Source organism: Athene cunicularia (assembly GCF_003259725.1).
Source record: "Athene cunicularia isolate RWA chromosome 1 unlocalized genomic scaffold, athCun1 chr1_part1, whole genome shotgun sequence".
Classification (NCBI taxonomy): Eukaryota; Metazoa; Chordata; class Aves; order Strigiformes; family Strigidae; genus Athene; species Athene cunicularia.
Genome location: NW_020799091.1, coordinates 21800157 through 21816032, shown reverse-complemented (window position 1 = coordinate 21816032; position 15876 = coordinate 21800157). Strand labels below are relative to the sequence as shown.

General features: G+C 46.8%; 1 protein-coding gene across 4 annotated transcripts in view; it reads left to right on the top strand.

The window, feature by feature from the left end:
* The window catches only part of SLC7A1 (solute carrier family 7 member 1), a 47754-nt gene that overhangs the window by 29841 nt on the left and 2037 nt on the right, over positions 1 to 15876 (top strand). For 3 of the 4 annotated variants that reach the window (XM_026860696.1, XM_026860689.1, XM_026860704.1), the window contains exons 8-13: positions 1583 to 1685; positions 3446 to 3657; positions 3992 to 4140; positions 6567 to 6675; positions 7416 to 7517; positions 10027 to 15483. In XM_026860696.1, the coding sequence (XP_026716497.1) occupies positions 1583 to 1685; positions 3446 to 3657; positions 3992 to 4140; positions 6567 to 6675; positions 7416 to 7517; positions 10027 to 10055 (704 nt within the window). In that variant the 3' untranslated portion in view covers positions 10056 to 15483. Of the gene's footprint in view, positions 1 to 1582; positions 1686 to 3445; positions 3658 to 3991; positions 4141 to 6566; positions 6676 to 7415; positions 7518 to 10026; positions 15484 to 15876 lie in introns of those variants that run through there. The other variant, XM_026860712.1, reaches the window with a different exon arrangement.

Sequence of the window (15876 nt, the reverse complement as noted above, 5' to 3'; positions counted from 1 at the left end):
GCAGGATGAGCATAAATAACTCACTGTGTGCCTGTCCCTCTTTCTTGGAGCTCATTGCTGCCATCCTGTCTTAGGCCAGGAATCACCTTCATCTACTCCCTGCGTGCTCTGCTGGTCTTAACAATAATTACCCCCCTGCAATGTGGCAGCCAGTGGTGCCTCAGCATCCTTGCGGCTGTTGGCCTGGCTTGGCTGAAGGCACTGCGCCGCCTGTGGGTAGCAGCTCGGCAGAAGACGCCAGAGCAGCCGAAGACAGGCAGATGGCTCCTATGGCACTGGTGTTTGTTAATCAGTCACAGCTGGCAGCTGTCCTCTTCTCCCTTTTCCTCTCCTGACCCCCAGGAATATGGGAACTATACCTCCCAGACAGCAAGGATGAGCAGCTTACCCTCTTCTCTCAGCCGCCCCCTTCCTCGTGATGCCTAGTGAAGAGGAGAGCCTTGCTGCTTCCTCTTCACCTTCTGCTGCAAATGCAGGATGAGCCATTGTGAAAGCACTCAGCTACTGCCTTTGGTGAGGAGTTGCTGCCAGACTGCCACTGTGGGCTCTGAGCTCCTGTGAAAGCACTCAGCTACTGCCTTTGGTGAGGAGTTGCTGCCAGACTGCCACTGTGGGCTCTGAGCTCCTGTGAAAGCACTCAGCTACTGCCACTAGGACTCGTGGAGCCTCCTCACAGCTGCTTCTCTTCATGTGTCCTTGGGTCTAGACAGGGGGAAAAAAAGAGCAAAATAAAGTAAAAAAAAGTGCTTCACGGTTTCTCCAGGTCTCCTTAGAGTGGTCTGTAGTGCCTAGGACCAAAGCATACATGAAGCTGCAGGGACAGCACTTGCCAGCTGAGCTTGAAGGTTGGGTTGGTTGTTGGGTTCCAGGTGGTGCATTGAGAACAGCCTGGGCCAGGCTTAGCTCAGATCCCTGCACTCTCTTATGACTGGTGACATCACCTGAATGTCTTGACTATGTCATTTGTCCTCTACTTACTCACTTCTCCTTCTGAAGGTCTTCAAACAAAGTTCTGTACAAGCAGGGGTTGCCTGGTGAGGGTGTGTAAGCAGGGTAATCCCTAGGGGATGGCTGTCTACCTTTTTCTGGAAACCCCCACGACGAGGCATGCTACCTTAAGATGCCCTCGATGCTTGGTTCCTTTGTGTGCACAAGCCTGGTTTTGCTCCAGCTGAGCTGAGACACCAGAGTGAGGTGCTGCCTGCCCTCTGTTCCCTCCAGCTACTTCCAGGAGATAATGGTGACCTTAGGGGTGCTGCAGCTGTGCTGGGGGACTCCAGCATCAAGGCTTAAACACCTGCTCATTGCTGATGGTTGGGTGAACATGCCCATGTGAATACAAACAGGCCAGCGTTTATTGTAGTAAATGTTTCCTCTGGTTCCAGCTAGGGAGGTTGTGCTGGGACAGCCTGCAAGGCCATGCGCCAAGTCCTGCCTCCTCATCTCAGGACAGCTTAAGGTCCCCTGCCAAGGCCTGAGCAACAGTCACATGTGTGCTGTATTGTCATTAACGCTCCTGAGATGCACATATTCCTCCATGTTACTGATTTTTCTTCCCTCTCACCTTCCTCTCCTCCTACAGCTGTTATGGCCTTTCTCTTCGACTTGAAAGATCTTGTGGATCTCATGTCCATCGGGACCCTCCTAGCTTACTCCTTGGTGGCAGCCTGCGTGTTAGTACTGAGGTATGGTTGTAGAAATGACCTCTCTTGTACCACACAGAAATCCACACAGCTCTCAGATGCCCTCATAGTTTCCATGGTCCCAGTAAAACTGTGAACATCTCCAGTTATAAGCATGTGAAAAACTTGTTTCTCTAAGCTTGTGGGAGATTGTGCTAGTTGGATCTGCAGGGGGGTCCTCTGAACTAACCAAGTTTGATCCTTGGGCCATGCCACTCCTGCTGCAGTCAGCCCTCAGTGCCCTGAGAGATACGCCAATGAGTAGGGTTGAGAGATGAGTGGTCCTGGATGCCTGCATCGTCATCTTGCTTGTTCCCACTGAGAATACAGTTTCAGTCATCTTACTTTTGAAAGAGGACTCAAGTTAAAGTCTAGCAGCAGAAAAAAAATGAGTATATGTTTGCAGGATCAGTGACTTAGTGCATGTCTTTTAGAATTGCTGAGCTCCCATAGCTTAAGCTGAAAATTGAGTCTCTTCATGCTTGGCACCAACAGCACTCTAGCCATGAGGACTGTATTTTGAACATTGTGTTACTGAAGAATACCTTTGTGTTCAATGACTTATTCAAAGTCTGATGGAGCCTGCTCAGAGCAAATGCACTGAACTCAGAACTGTCTTGCAGCAGGTGAAGGGCCAGTGCTGTACTGTAATACCTTCGATGTGTGCCTGTGCTGTCCACCCTGCCCCATGAAAATCCCTGATGATTTTCCTTAACCTTTTTATATTTCCTTTGGTTTCCTAGTCCCATCTTCTCCATACAGCTGTAAATGGCTTCTTAATTTATTTTTGCAAGCTGTTGTACCCATTGTATGGCATGTTCCCCGTCGTAGATTTGCAGAGTCGACAGCCTGTCTTGTAGCAGCCTTGGCAGTGATCTGGCTGCCCTGATGGCTGCCTGATGAAGTAGCAGTTGAATTGTTTCCAAAGCTGTAGGGTCCTGCCACTAATACCCTGCTGTGGCTGGAGCCAAGGATTTCACTGCATTTCTCAATTTGCGGTGTTTTCACAAATACCCTCATTGCAAACACATTCCCACAGGAGCAATTTTAAGATGTCTTTCAAAATGGCCCTTGCTCTTAGTGGAGCCTGTAGCTGAGAGTCAAGTGCAAAACCTATAAAAGAGAGCCGAGCCTGTAAGAGTAATCTCTTTATAGATCCACATGGTTGTGCATCAGGGCCCTGTTGAATGAAATGCTGCCCACACATGCAACAAAAAAATTACTGTTCTTCCACCTCTTTCTTCCCTATGTGGCCGCAGACAAACTAGCAGAAGAGATGGGGATGGAGGAGGACAGGGCACCAGGAATGTCACTGCGGGGTGTGACCAGCAGCTGCTGGGATGTTATAGATGCTGTTAGTTCAGCCATCTTCTTACCAAAATGCAAGAGCTGAACTGCCACAGATAACCTGGTGGCCTGGTTATGACTGTCTGTCTGTGCCCCTGCTGCTTCCTTCTCCAGTCCTCACTGCTATTGCTGAATCATATTTTGGTGACATGGTTGACAGGGTTTATGAAAAAGCACTGTTGAGTTTAAAACGCTGACATTAGTATCAAGCTATAGGTGCTAATAGCTGACCATACTGGCTCACGTTATGCTGACATTAGTACTCAGATTTACACCTGAAAAAGAAGGATGTAGATGGTATGTGTGCCTGTTCTGGTGCTATAGTGATCTGGGGTGCAGCCATGGCTGTGTGACTTTTAAACGAACAGTACCCTGCACCAAACCAATATGATCTTTGTTTTATTTCCCTTTTCTAGGTATCAGCCAGAGCAGCCTAATTTGGCATACCAGATGGCTAGGACAACAGAGGAGACAGATAACAATGAGTCTGTGAGCACCAGTGAGTCACAGACAGGATTTCTGCCGGAGGAAGAGGAGAAATGTTCCCTCAAAGTCATACTGTGTCCCCCAAATTCAGACCCTTCCAAATTCTCTGGCTCGGTGGTGAACGTCTCAACCTTCATCATTGGTAAGTGCTGGGCAGTGAACCAACTGGTAGATCCTTGTACCCACCATAGTGGGAAAGCTCACATCCTGGCTACAGTTTTGATGAGCTTTTGTAATGGTCAAAACAACTGAAGATGTATAGATTAAATTTATGACTTGAAAATAAATCCACAGAAGGGGGGTGTGTGTGTGTGTATAAGGGGAAGGGCATATCTCTTACAGTTAGCTTTTTCATGTGTTACTCTTTTGTTTGACAAGCTGTCAGATTCTGCTTTGTCTGCTTGTGGTTTTGTAGTTTGTTTTTTTTTTCCTGTTCCTAAAAAGAGAATCAGTAAGCTTTTGGTGTCCGTTCACAGGTTTCCTTATCGTGGGTAGCTGTATCCTCACTGCCCTTGAGCCAAGCATTCTGATAAAGGCTGTATGGATTATTGCTGCCATCCTTGTTCTCATTGTCAGCTTCATTATATGGAAACAGCCTGAAAGCAAAACCAAGCTCTCCTTTAAGGTGAGTGTCCTGGGAGGTGTAGCTTGAGAAGAGCTGGAGGTGGTAGAAGGAGGAAGTGCATGTTGGCCTGTATCAGAAGGGGAGACTTGGCCAAATGGACTTGCAGAGAACATAGACAGGATGTGAACTTCTCCATACAGGGCTGCCAGTGAGCTGATAGTTTGAGCTCTCCAGCTAATATGGTTGTAACGTCTCATGATCTGTGCTCATTGCATAAAGGAATGTCCTACCAGAGCTGAGCTCAGCCTCTGTGGTTTCCTCTTGGGGTCTAACCTCATATGTCAGTGTAGGTGCTTTGCTGCAAAGTGCAGCATAGCAGAAGAAGCGTTGTGGCAAGCTTGCTGCCTGGCAGTGCCCCAGGGGCAGAAGGAGATTTGGCACAGAAAGAGGGGCTGAAACGGGTTTAGCTGAGACGTAAGAGGAGGAAATCAGAAGGGAAAGCCACATGGTCAGGTCAGACGCCTCAGTAGAGGACTTGGAAGGAAATATAAATGGTGCTGGAGTCCAGGAGAACCTGGAAGGGCAGTACCTGGTGTAGAGGTGTGGCCACAAGGGAAGGACAGGACAGTGCTTTTGAAAGCAGATGGTTATAGGATATGGAAGAGACAGAGACCAAAGTAAAAAGGGGTGATTTTGAAGGGCCATGTAAGATTTGTGGTTACAGAAGGAGAGAGAACTCAAGAAGCAAGCTTGTGTGTGAGGATCAAAGAGGTACTCACTAAAAGGCTCTAAGAAGGTGCACTTTTAAGTCCCATGTAGTCCCCATGGAGACTAAGGCATGACCATTCTCTCTTTAACAGCCTTATGTATGAAGAACTCTGTCATTTTCCTGCCGTGTCCAAGCACACCATCCTTTGTATATTAAACAAATGCTGTGATGGTTTTTTTTCCCCAGTATAATCCTGCAAGTCATGTTTTATCATACTGATTTCAGGCTATTTCCCCAATTTATTAAGTTAGTTTTGGATTATTAAATTAGTTTGGATTCTCACCCCATCCTCCATACTACTCTTCAAGTACAGTTTTTTCGGTAAATTCTCTGATTTTTATTAACTTCATCCATCCAGAGCTGCCCAAGGTAATGTTTGCAGCTTGTCTTGGGGTTATGGTCCCAGAAATAGAAACAGAAATATCCAGGAGCAGAAAACTCAGGAACTGTCATTTAAACTGTATTTTCTGAACTTGCTTCTGAGGAGATCTTTTTTGACTTACGCTCAGGATATTTTACCTCCTTTTTTTAACACTCAGCCACTACCCTGTCTAAGGAAAAAAAAAAAAAAATTAGACTTGTCACTGCTAAATCTGTAATGGTGGTTTCTTATCTCCTTGTTGTCCTTTAGACATTTACAACCTGACTGTCGAGTAATTTTTCTCCAAAGTCTTGGGGAATCCAAGGCTGGCTGTTTTTTTCTCCAGTTGTTTTTCTGTATTTCTTTTTATTAGGTAATTTGTCTTCCTTCTCCAGTCCTTAAACACCTTACTTACCGGTCTACCAAGAGCTCTGAGACATGCCTATTAATAGTTCAGAGATCACTTCCACACCCTCTGGGTATATAACTCACCCGCCTAGAGAAATTTTATTTGTCTCTACTGACTTGACAAAGCCTAATTTAGAAAAATATTCTTCTTCTATTTTCTAATTTGTGTGCCCATCCCCTTTCTCTGATGATGTGAACAGCTGCTCACCAGAAATGTTGGTTTTTTTGTGAAGCGTAAATCAAGAAAGACCTACAATATTTCAGCTTGTTTCTTTTTGTAAATCTTTTTCCTTAGGAGTGAAGTTCAGTTTCCTCTTGGTTTCACCATATTCACAAACCTTTCTATTGTTAAAATTTGTCCTTTCTGATTTTGTCTTTACATGTCTGTGCTATTTCTTTATATTCAGATCTTTGCATTTTGGCTTTACCAATCTCATTCTTCTTTGTATCTCATATCATTAAGGCATTCTTGGTACAGCTGCACTTATCTCTTACTATATTTCCCGTTTTTCTTCTGCTTTGGGATAAGTTGTTCTGTATTGCTTAATTACCTTGGTACCTGCTGGTTGAAGTTCTTCAGGCCTCTCCTTTGACATTCCCTTTACCTTATCCTGGTCTTCAGTAGGTGCCTGTCATGATACAGTCATTGGTTTTTCCTCTTCTCTCCTTTGCCCCACAGGTATTTAGTATTGCTGCTAAAATTTGTCTCTTGCCTCCTTCCAGACCAAAAAACAAGGACAGCCATTCTTAAAACAGGTGAACAACAGTGTTCACACCCCTCATCCGTGGTGGATTGATGTCCTCTGCTTTGGTCTAACCTTGCCTTTTCTCAGGCATGGCAGCTGAAGAGCTGGTAACAGCCATCGCTTCCTGTTCACAAGGGATGCAGTGTTCTTGCCTAACCACTGATCTGCCCTGTGGATGTAATGTATCCTTTTTCTTTTTCAGGTACCTCTTTTGCCCCTTCTTCCTATTGTGAGTATTTTTGTGAATGTTTACCTCATGATGCAACTAGACCTAGGCACATGGATACGGTTTGCAGTCTGGATGCTCATAGGTGAGTTTGAGAGCGTGAAAAAATGTTACGTTCAAAGTTAATAGATTTTGTTAATCATAACTTCATTGTATCATTCCAGGGAGGGATTCTGCACTCTCATCATCCTTGGGCAACCTTGGCATCTTAGCTGAAGCCATTTAGGCAGTGTGTCTCAAGCCTTATTTTAAAATCCAGGGTCATGAAACCTTTGTGAGGACAAAACAACAACCCATGAACCATCTTATGGGTCTTGTTTCCAGCAAGAAACCATAGAGCGGTTTTTGTTGGCTGTCCTGGAACTGCAGTCCAGGTCGTGGGGCTTGTGCCTCTGGAGCTGAAGGAGCTGGGCTGCATCCCAGGGTGCTTCCAGTGTGGAGAAGGCTGAATTGCCTGAGGTGCCCAGGGAATTTCTTACGATGGAAACAAGTAAGATTAGCATCAGTTGTGGATGTATTTTACTGAGACTGAGGCTGTAGGCACACAAATGGAGAGAGAAAGCTCTCTGCAGAATAGACTGCACTGAGCTCACTGAGAAGTTTATTCTGTAATCAGGCCCCTGTTTGGGGCCTGAATAGATCGTCTTTTAAAGACTGGTGCCTGTGTTAATGGCTTTTTTTTGATGGAAGGCAGTGGCTGTCCTCTAGAAGGTAGCTGTCAGGAAGGCTGGATTTATCTCTGCTGTAACATGTGTCAGTGGGTGTTAGTACTGGTTTCTGTTTCCTTACAGAGCTAATGGTGCCCTCTCCCCTTGGCTTCTGCAGGCTTTATCATCTACTTCGCCTATGGAATATGGCACAGTGTGGAAGCCACCTACGCGGCCTCAGCAGATGCAGAGAGAAACACGGATGCTGGTTCGGACAGCTGTAAATGACTGCATGTTTGGCTTACAGGCAACTGGGGAATGGCTGCAGTGAAGGAAGCTTTGTGGTGGGGATCCTGAATCGGGCTGCATCTGGTTAATCAGTAATGTAGTAAGGAAGTGTAATGTGGGACTCCCCAGCGCTGTTGCTGCAGCTTGCAGTTTGCTTAGTAGCACAGTTAAAAGGGATCACAAGGAAAAAAAGCCATACTCCCAGCTAATCTGGGGGCTATGCACTTCCCTTCCTCCCTCTCCTGTTTTTTTGTTGTTTTTTTTTTTTTTATCCCAGTGTGTAGAAAGAAAACTGCTTCTGTGTGCCAGTTAACCTTAAATGCTGCTATGAAACCAGGCCTCACAAAGGTCTTTCTTTCAGTAGCCCCGGGAATTATCTCCCCACAGACACTCTACCTGATTAAACATGGAGCAGATTTTGCAGTGCTACTGTCAGGGTTAGACCCGATCCGTCCTTCACCCAGTGTGAGCTGTGCCCTACGTGTACGCACAAAAGAAAAGGCTCTTGCTAAACATCAACTTTGACGTGGTTAAGAAAGCATCTGCAAGATTTGCATTCTTTAAAGTATCAGATCAGTTTTTGTTGTATTTAATCTTTTTTTTTCAACTACGTATTCATATTTTTTAAAGTGCACAGCTGCTGTGAAATGCTGGGAGGGTTTGTGATTGCTGCTTGTCAGGTGAGTGGTCATTTGCCAGCGTGCAGGTAACACCAGCAGATGTTTCTGCTGACTACATGCTCAGCAGAGGAATTGCTAGGTTTAGGTATAAAACTGTGGTGCAAGTACTTGAATGGCTTGACAAGGTGCTGTCCTACCTCTTCACCTTGGAAATCACCAGCGGTATGGCTGTAGTGGTGGAGTGGCCAGCAGAAGTGCTTGTGAGCCCAGCTCTGACGAGAGGGGCCCTATTTCACTCTCCCTGCATCAGTTTTGTATGGAGTTAGCAAAGGCTTTGGCTGTGAGACTTTGGTTTGGCATCGACAGGTAGAGTGCCTTTCTGCCCAACGAAGGGGAAGCACAGGAAGATCCACAGGGTCTTGAACTTCCTCTGTGAGCAGTGCCTGGCCTCTGCCCCCTGCCCAGGGGAGGGCCGTGGGGGTGTGCAGGGGCTCCTTGGACCCAGTAGAGCGTGCAGCCCTGAACACCGCAAAGCTCTAGGGTCTGACTTGCTGAGAGGAGCTTTCCCTTTGGGACTGGAGATCATCTCCGGAGCCTGGCTGTTGTGAAAGTTGGGAAATTTGAAGTTGAGACCAGGGTCTGTTTGCTTGGCAATGCCTTGGTTTTGCTGTAGGAATAAATTTTTAAAAAAATCTCTCTAATAGTTTTCCCCATCCAAATTCACTACTCTAAAAAAGGCTTGTTAAAGCACCATGAGGGTGGGCCCTGCCCATGTATTGCCACTGGTTTAAATTCATGCTTCAGCTTGTACTGAAAAACAAATCATAAAATCACAGAGTGGTTTGGGTTGGAAGTGACCTTTGAAGATCATCTAGTCCAGCCTTCCTGCCATAGGCAGGACATCTTTCACTAGATCAGGTTTCTCAAAGCCCCATCCATCCCAACCTTAAACACTTCCAGGGACGGCTCATCCCAAATAGATACTGCAGAAATCCCTTCTCCCAACCTGAGTGGATGCTGTCCTAGGTGTTCTCCGCACTACTGCCTCTGAACACTGGACGATCTTTAATCTATTTGTCAGCATGGCTCTAGCTGATGAAGGGATGGATTCTTATCCCCATTGTTCAGATGGAGAACTGAAGAACAGGCCCCTGCATGACTTGACTGGGGTCTTACCAGACATCTGGTGAGCAGAAAGGGGAACCGGGCCATCATCTCCCAAGTTACACGGCCGGACTGTGGGCTGTCTCAGGTTTCCAAGAGAGACTTTATAGCCTTTCTGTTTGCTGAGGAGTTTTAATCTTGGCCTCCTCCTGTGCACTGGGAGGCTCTTTTTGCCAGGGTTGGAATTGGAAGGAGTGAAGGCAATGTGTGCATTGCCTCCCTGGTGCATTTCAGGTGTGTGTTTTGAGTGCAGCTCCTCCCACAAAATGAAGTCAGGGTCTGCTGGGTCTTGACCACCTGTCCAGCTGCTGCTCCTTGTGCATATACAAAATCTTATTCAAGCAGAGAAAGAAGAATATCAAAATTAAATGCCACTAGGTTGAGGTCTATTTTGTTTAAACACAGACAAGCTCTCCACACTTCACAGCCCGAAAGGCACTGAAGGTGTGGTGGGAGGGGGAGAATATGTAAACTCAGAGGGTACCAAAATGTAAGGATGTTTTTCCCTACTTTGGGTACCAGCTTCTGAGCAGTTACAACATTCAACAATGACTGTTTGGGACTGAATTCTAACTGGAAGTGTGTTTCCAAAGAAAAGTATTTAAAAATATGCAGAATTCTTGCTGTATGTATTTTTTTTAACTATAAATGTTAACTTATTTTTATTGTCTACTTAAGGATCTGTTCTGGTATTTATATTCCATAACTTCGTTTCAGCTTTTATGGCATATAATAGCAGCACGTAGAAGAAGAGGAAGTCCTGATGGGGGTAATTTTTCTTCAGTTGCCTTTCCTCTGAGAAGGTTCATAGGAAAACCTTTCTGTCACTGGATTTGGTATTTAAATGTGCCATTACCTGTACCTGTACCAGCTCCAGAGCCACCGCTGCAAATTTGCTAGTGGAGGTGAGGATCCTTAGCCCCATCTCTTCCACTCCTCCATCATGACTTCTTCACCCATCAGTTCCTTGTTGGCAGGTGCTGCCATCTCTTTGTTGCTACTCACCAGATACAGGGAGGTGGAGGGAGCCTGCAGCCCTGCGCAGTGACAGGGAAGCGAAGGTGTCTCCGTGGCTCTCTGTCTACCTGCTTCCCCTGTGTCCAGCTGGACCTGGGGACCTCCTGGCCTCCTCTTGGTGCTACTTGACCCCGGGAGTAGACTGCTGGGGAGGTGATGAGTTTGATGCAGCTGTGTACACCTGCTCCATCCCCTCCTGGCTGCATCCACACCTTGCTTGCACATTTTGTAAGCTAAAAGGCAACATTTGACTGCCTCTAGGACAACATCAAGGACTTTGCTGAATGGGTGTTTTTTTAGGTTGGTTTTTTTTTTTTTTTTTTTTGTATCCTCTGCCTCCCTGCTGATGTCTGCATGTAACATAGATCAAGCGAGGTATCTTTGAAGACATGCAACTGCTGCTATAACCCTGCTATTGTGGATGATATGCCTTCATTCATTTGAGCTTTCCTTTGTAAATAGTTCAGTTGTTATATTATTACAAGAATATTTTGTACAGATGCAGAGCATTTTGCTGTATGAAGAGGTGGGAATGGAGACGCAATGCATTTGTTTGGCGTGAAAATAGATCCTTTTCTGCCAAAGTTGACAGACGTAGTAAAAACGGCCTCCCTGATCTTCCAGGGCAGGCTCTAGCCCAAAGGACTGACCTTGTTTCAGCGTGTTTGGTTGTGCCCAGTCTGTTCGCTTCAGAGGAGACCTCCGGGGAAGCTGTTGGAAGGGTCCTACTGACTGCCAGTGCATGGCGGGTGGAGGTGAGCAGCATGGGGGCTCCAGTTTGCAGTTACAGAGCAAATCCAGATACATAGCCAGCCAGCCTTTCCCAATGGAAAATTGCTGTCAAAACAGCTTTTTTTTTTTTTTTTTTAAAAAAAAAATGTTTTGTGCAAAAATGACTAGCTTTTGCTTATTTGCTTATAACTTTCATTCTTTGGGCACTGAAAATCATTACCAGATGGGTTTCGGCTTAATTTCTCCCTTTTCCTGTCCCTTGGGGTGGAGTTTGCCATCGGTTCGAGCATTGAGCGGCTGTGCTGAGTGTCAGGCAGCTCTGCAGTGTGAGGGGGTGCGGGGCTGTCCCCCTGCCCGCCAGCCCCATCTGGGCATCGTGGAGGGCAGTGCGTGCTGCAGGCAAAGCGCTGCTGGTTTGGAGCCGTTTGTGCTTGATCGTGACAGGGTAGGGGGGGCTGCAGGGCACGGTGCTGGCAAAAACACTGCTGGTGCTGACACCACGCATTGCTGTCTGTTGCCAGGGTTTTAGAAGAGTGAAGGTTTAGGTGGCAGTGCTTGCTGTGGACACTTGCCCTTAGTCCATCCTAGATGAAAACAAACTCCTATTCATAGTGTACAGAGGGTGCCTGTCACTGCCTGCTGCCTCCATTTGTACTAACTCAGAGACCAGAAAGCAATATGATAGTATATTTGTATTTGTAAAATCTGCTTCTTTACTGATTGCATTTTATATACTCATGAATTCCAGTGGGATTTCTTAAAATTCTCCTCCCAGAAAGCTGCATACAAGTGAGCATTACTGTCCTCTGCCCAAAGGAAGGAAGGGGAACAGACAGGACTGTTAGGCTGGAGGGCCTTGCTTTGAAGGGGAGGAGCAGAAGTGGTGCAGGTTTTCATGCAGCCAGCTCCTCTGTGGTCCCTCCCCTGCAGCCTCTCAACACCCTCCCCTTTCAAAGGAAGCCTCTTCTGTCTGGCAGAGAAAACATCTCCCTTTCTAAACCCTTGGATATCTATAGATGCATCCACTGGGCCCGACATTAAGGGCAGGTTCTGTTTCTTCCTTCCCCTTATCAAAAACTTGCACTTGTTTAAGGCTAAATCTATATGTACACAGTGAGCCAACACTTGCTGCCCTCACAGCCACCTCCCTGTCAGCTGGTGGGCACGCCAGCATCCCAAAAGTGAGCTGAAGGCCAAGCACCTTGCTGGTGCCATCAGTTGCTGCCGCTTGCCTCGTGGTTTATCATTCATTTCCACTCGGGCAGTGATGCCTCCCCCATAAACCCTGCCCCGGCTGCCTTAACGCTCTACGTTATGGTTGCCACTGGGGTCCCGTGGAGTGTCTGACACCCAGCTGGAAACCAGATGATCCTGGAATGTCTCTGCTAGCAAGAGCCAGACCTCGATTTTTCTCAGGGTATTTGCTCCTGGCTCACACTGTGAGACGTGAGGTTCGTCTGAGACCTGGCAGGCTCCAGGCAGTGAGAGGCACCTCTCCTTCTTGACGTGGCAGGGCAGTGTCACTTGTGGTTTTGGGACAACAGTGGGAAGCAAAGGGTTCCCTTGCAGCACATTGTGCCTTCCAGCTGTGCTGGGTGCAAGGAGCAGGAACCGCTGGCAGCCTGGAGGCAGTGTGCTAGGAAACCTAGCATGAGTTTGGGTCATGTCAGGAAAGAGATTTTTTCTGACTGAAGCCATGGAAAGTCTGTATATTTTTATTTTTAATTATTAAGCAAAATGTAAATACATTTCTGTTTTCTGTTTGATGGTCTATTTTCCTAATGATTTCTGAGAATTTCTTACAGGCATGATAAATGGTTTCATTGCTTGTTCTGCAAGCAAATCTATTTTTTATCATTTTTATCTTTGTTTTGGTCTTTGGTTTGATTTTTTTGTTTTGGGGTTTTTGGTTTTGTTTTTGTTTTTGTTTTTTTTTGACTGAGTTCATGTAGCGATTAAAGCCTTAAGGTTTAAAATGTGAACCTTGCCCCTGGAGCACAGCGCGGGTGTGCGGCTACTTTTTATCCTGGCAACACTGTAAATATTTCTCCCCTGATGATGCTTTTGGAATCTGGAAATTCACTTGTAATTATGTGGTACAGCATTAAAACATTTTTCTCAATATCCAAATGAATGATGCCTATTGTTTACCCTCATTTGCAAGCCCCACTGCCAGGAGGCTAAGTGGCTGCCCAGCTTCAGTCTTTACCTTAGTGGGGTAACCCTTTAAGTGGGTTTTGCTTTGTTTTCCATTTATTCCAGTTTCTGTGTGCACAGACATACAGAAAACACTGCAGGACACACGGGTTCATATGCGTCGGCCCATATGTGTGCTGGCGCAAGTATTTATTATCAGGAATATATTACACTTATCTGTACATCATAACTGAAATAATACAAACTCTTCCTGTAATCATTAGCCACATAGTAAACGGGACCACAGAACTCCTGCTACGTGGGAAACTGTACAGAGGCTCCTCAGCGTGTCCATGGGACACAACCACCATCAGTGCAGAGACGTGAAATACCTGATTTTGCACTTGATAGTTTTTCCTTTCCTCCCCCTACCCCTCCTGCCATCACCACAAGTCTTTGCCATTGGCGCAGTGCATCTGCTGAGTTAACCCCTCTGTGCCGGCAGCTGCAGGAGGTGCCATCCCAGCGGGGCCAAACGGCGCTTTCCTGCAGGAAAACGGAGCTTTCCTCCAGCTCTCCCAGCAGTCTGTGCCTCCTGCTCGCTGACAGCTCTCCTGCCGTCCCCCAGCTGTTATCTGCTCCCAGTGCCAGTCTCTGGAGCCCCTTCACAGCAGCAGGTTTTATTGCCGCTGCAGCCTTCTGCATTGAGTAAAGATTAACCAAATCAAATGGCTTCTTTTTAAAGACATAGGGGCACAAAACCTTTTTCTGCTTAGTGCTGGCTCTGTACCCTCTCCTGCCGAAGGCCACCCTACCCTGGCAAATGGAAAGGCCCCCGCAGTGGCTGTGGCATTTGGGAAGTCTCAAGCTGCCTGAAAGCAAAAGCTTCCCCTTGGTTGCCTTTAAGCAGGGACGGCCAGGGAGCAAGGGCTAGGGATGTGGCCTCCACACTGCTGGGAATGCCGAGGTGATCTTGCATGGTTAACAGCTCCCTGTCGAGAGCTGGGGTCAGCAGTCTGGCCATGCACTCGGGGGTCTTCAGCCCCCGGGAACGGCTGCCCCACTCGGGCTGCTCCCTGAGCAACCTGGGCTTTTGCCGCACACCTACTCCGGCACGCAGAGGCAAGGAGGGCCAGAAAGAGGAAGAGCAGGAAAAAGGAATAACCTTTTTTGGGGGGAAAAAACGTCCGTGTTTCTGGGCTTGCACCAGAAGGAATCACCCTTCACACACCCATAGGGATGAGTTGCTGTGTCCCTTATGGTCAGGCAAGACTTCCTGCAGCTTTGCTAGCAATTAGGCAGGCCCTAGAGGCCATGCCAAGGGAGAATCCAGTGAGAGGCAGGATTGGGAGGCAAAAATTAGATAAGAAAGGGATTGGCAATGATACCAAATGATGGTAGAGCTGGGATCAGTCCCATTTTTCCACCATAAAAGCCCCACTCCCAATTCACTGCTGGAAGCATCTCTTGCATATGAATTTAAACCAACAAAGTGATAAGGAAAGCACCAGAAATAGAGGGAAAGAATGAATAAATTAAAAAAGGATGGTCTCAGCCAGCCCATCCTGGGCTAGTAATATGCTCTGGTGTGTTTAGCATGGAAAAGTTTAGATTAGCATCACTGTAACAACTCTGGTTGTATCATGTCACCCATTTTTAAAAAGGGTAAAAAGGAAGACCTTAGAAATTACCAGCAAGTCAGCCTGGCTAATCTTGTGTCCTTCTGTGCTGGTGTGACTGCATTGGTGGATGAGGGATGATACCTGGACTTCTGTAAGGCCTTTGATACAGTCCCATACAACATCCTTGTTGCTAAACTGGAAAGATACAGGTTTGATGGATGGGCATTGGATATGGCATTGGCTGGATGGCTGCAGCCAAAGAGTTGTGGTCAACAGCTCAATGTCCAAATGGAGATCAGTAACAAGTGGTGACCCTCAAGGGTCTGTAGTAGGACCAGTATTATTTATTGTCTTAACAACATAGTGGGATCAAGAGCACCCTCAGCGGGTTTGCAGGTGACACCAAGCTGAGGGATGTGGTTGACACACTGGAGGGAAGGGATGTCATACAGAAGGACCTGGACAAGCTCAAGAATTGGGCCCATGTGAACCTCATGAAGTTCAACAAGGCCAAGTGCAAGGTCCTGCTCATGGGTTGGGGCAACCCCTGGTATCGATACAGCCTGGGGGATGATGATATTGAGAGCAGCCTTGCAGAGAAGGACTTGAGGATACTGGTGGATGAAAAGCTGGGCATGACCTAGCAGTGTGCACCTGCAGCCCAGAAAGCCAACTGTATCCTGGGCTGCATCAAGATAAGTGTGGCCAGCAGGTCGAGGGGAGGTGATTCTCCCTCTCTAGTCTGCTCTCATGAAACCCACCTAGAGTTGTGTGTTTAGCTCTGGAGTCCTCAGCACAGCAAAGACATGGACCTGTTGGAGCAGGTCCAGAGGAGGGCCACAAAAATGGTCAGAGGGATGGAACATCTCTGCTATGGAGAAAGGCTGAGAGAGTTGAGGTTGTTCAACCTGGAGAAGAGAAGGCTCTGGGGAGACCTTATTGTGGCCTTCCAGTACTTAAAGGAGGCTTATAAGAAAGATGGAGAGTTACTTTTTACCAGGGCCTGTAGTGACAGGACCAGAGGCAATGGTATTAAACTAAAAGAGGGTAGGTTTAGATT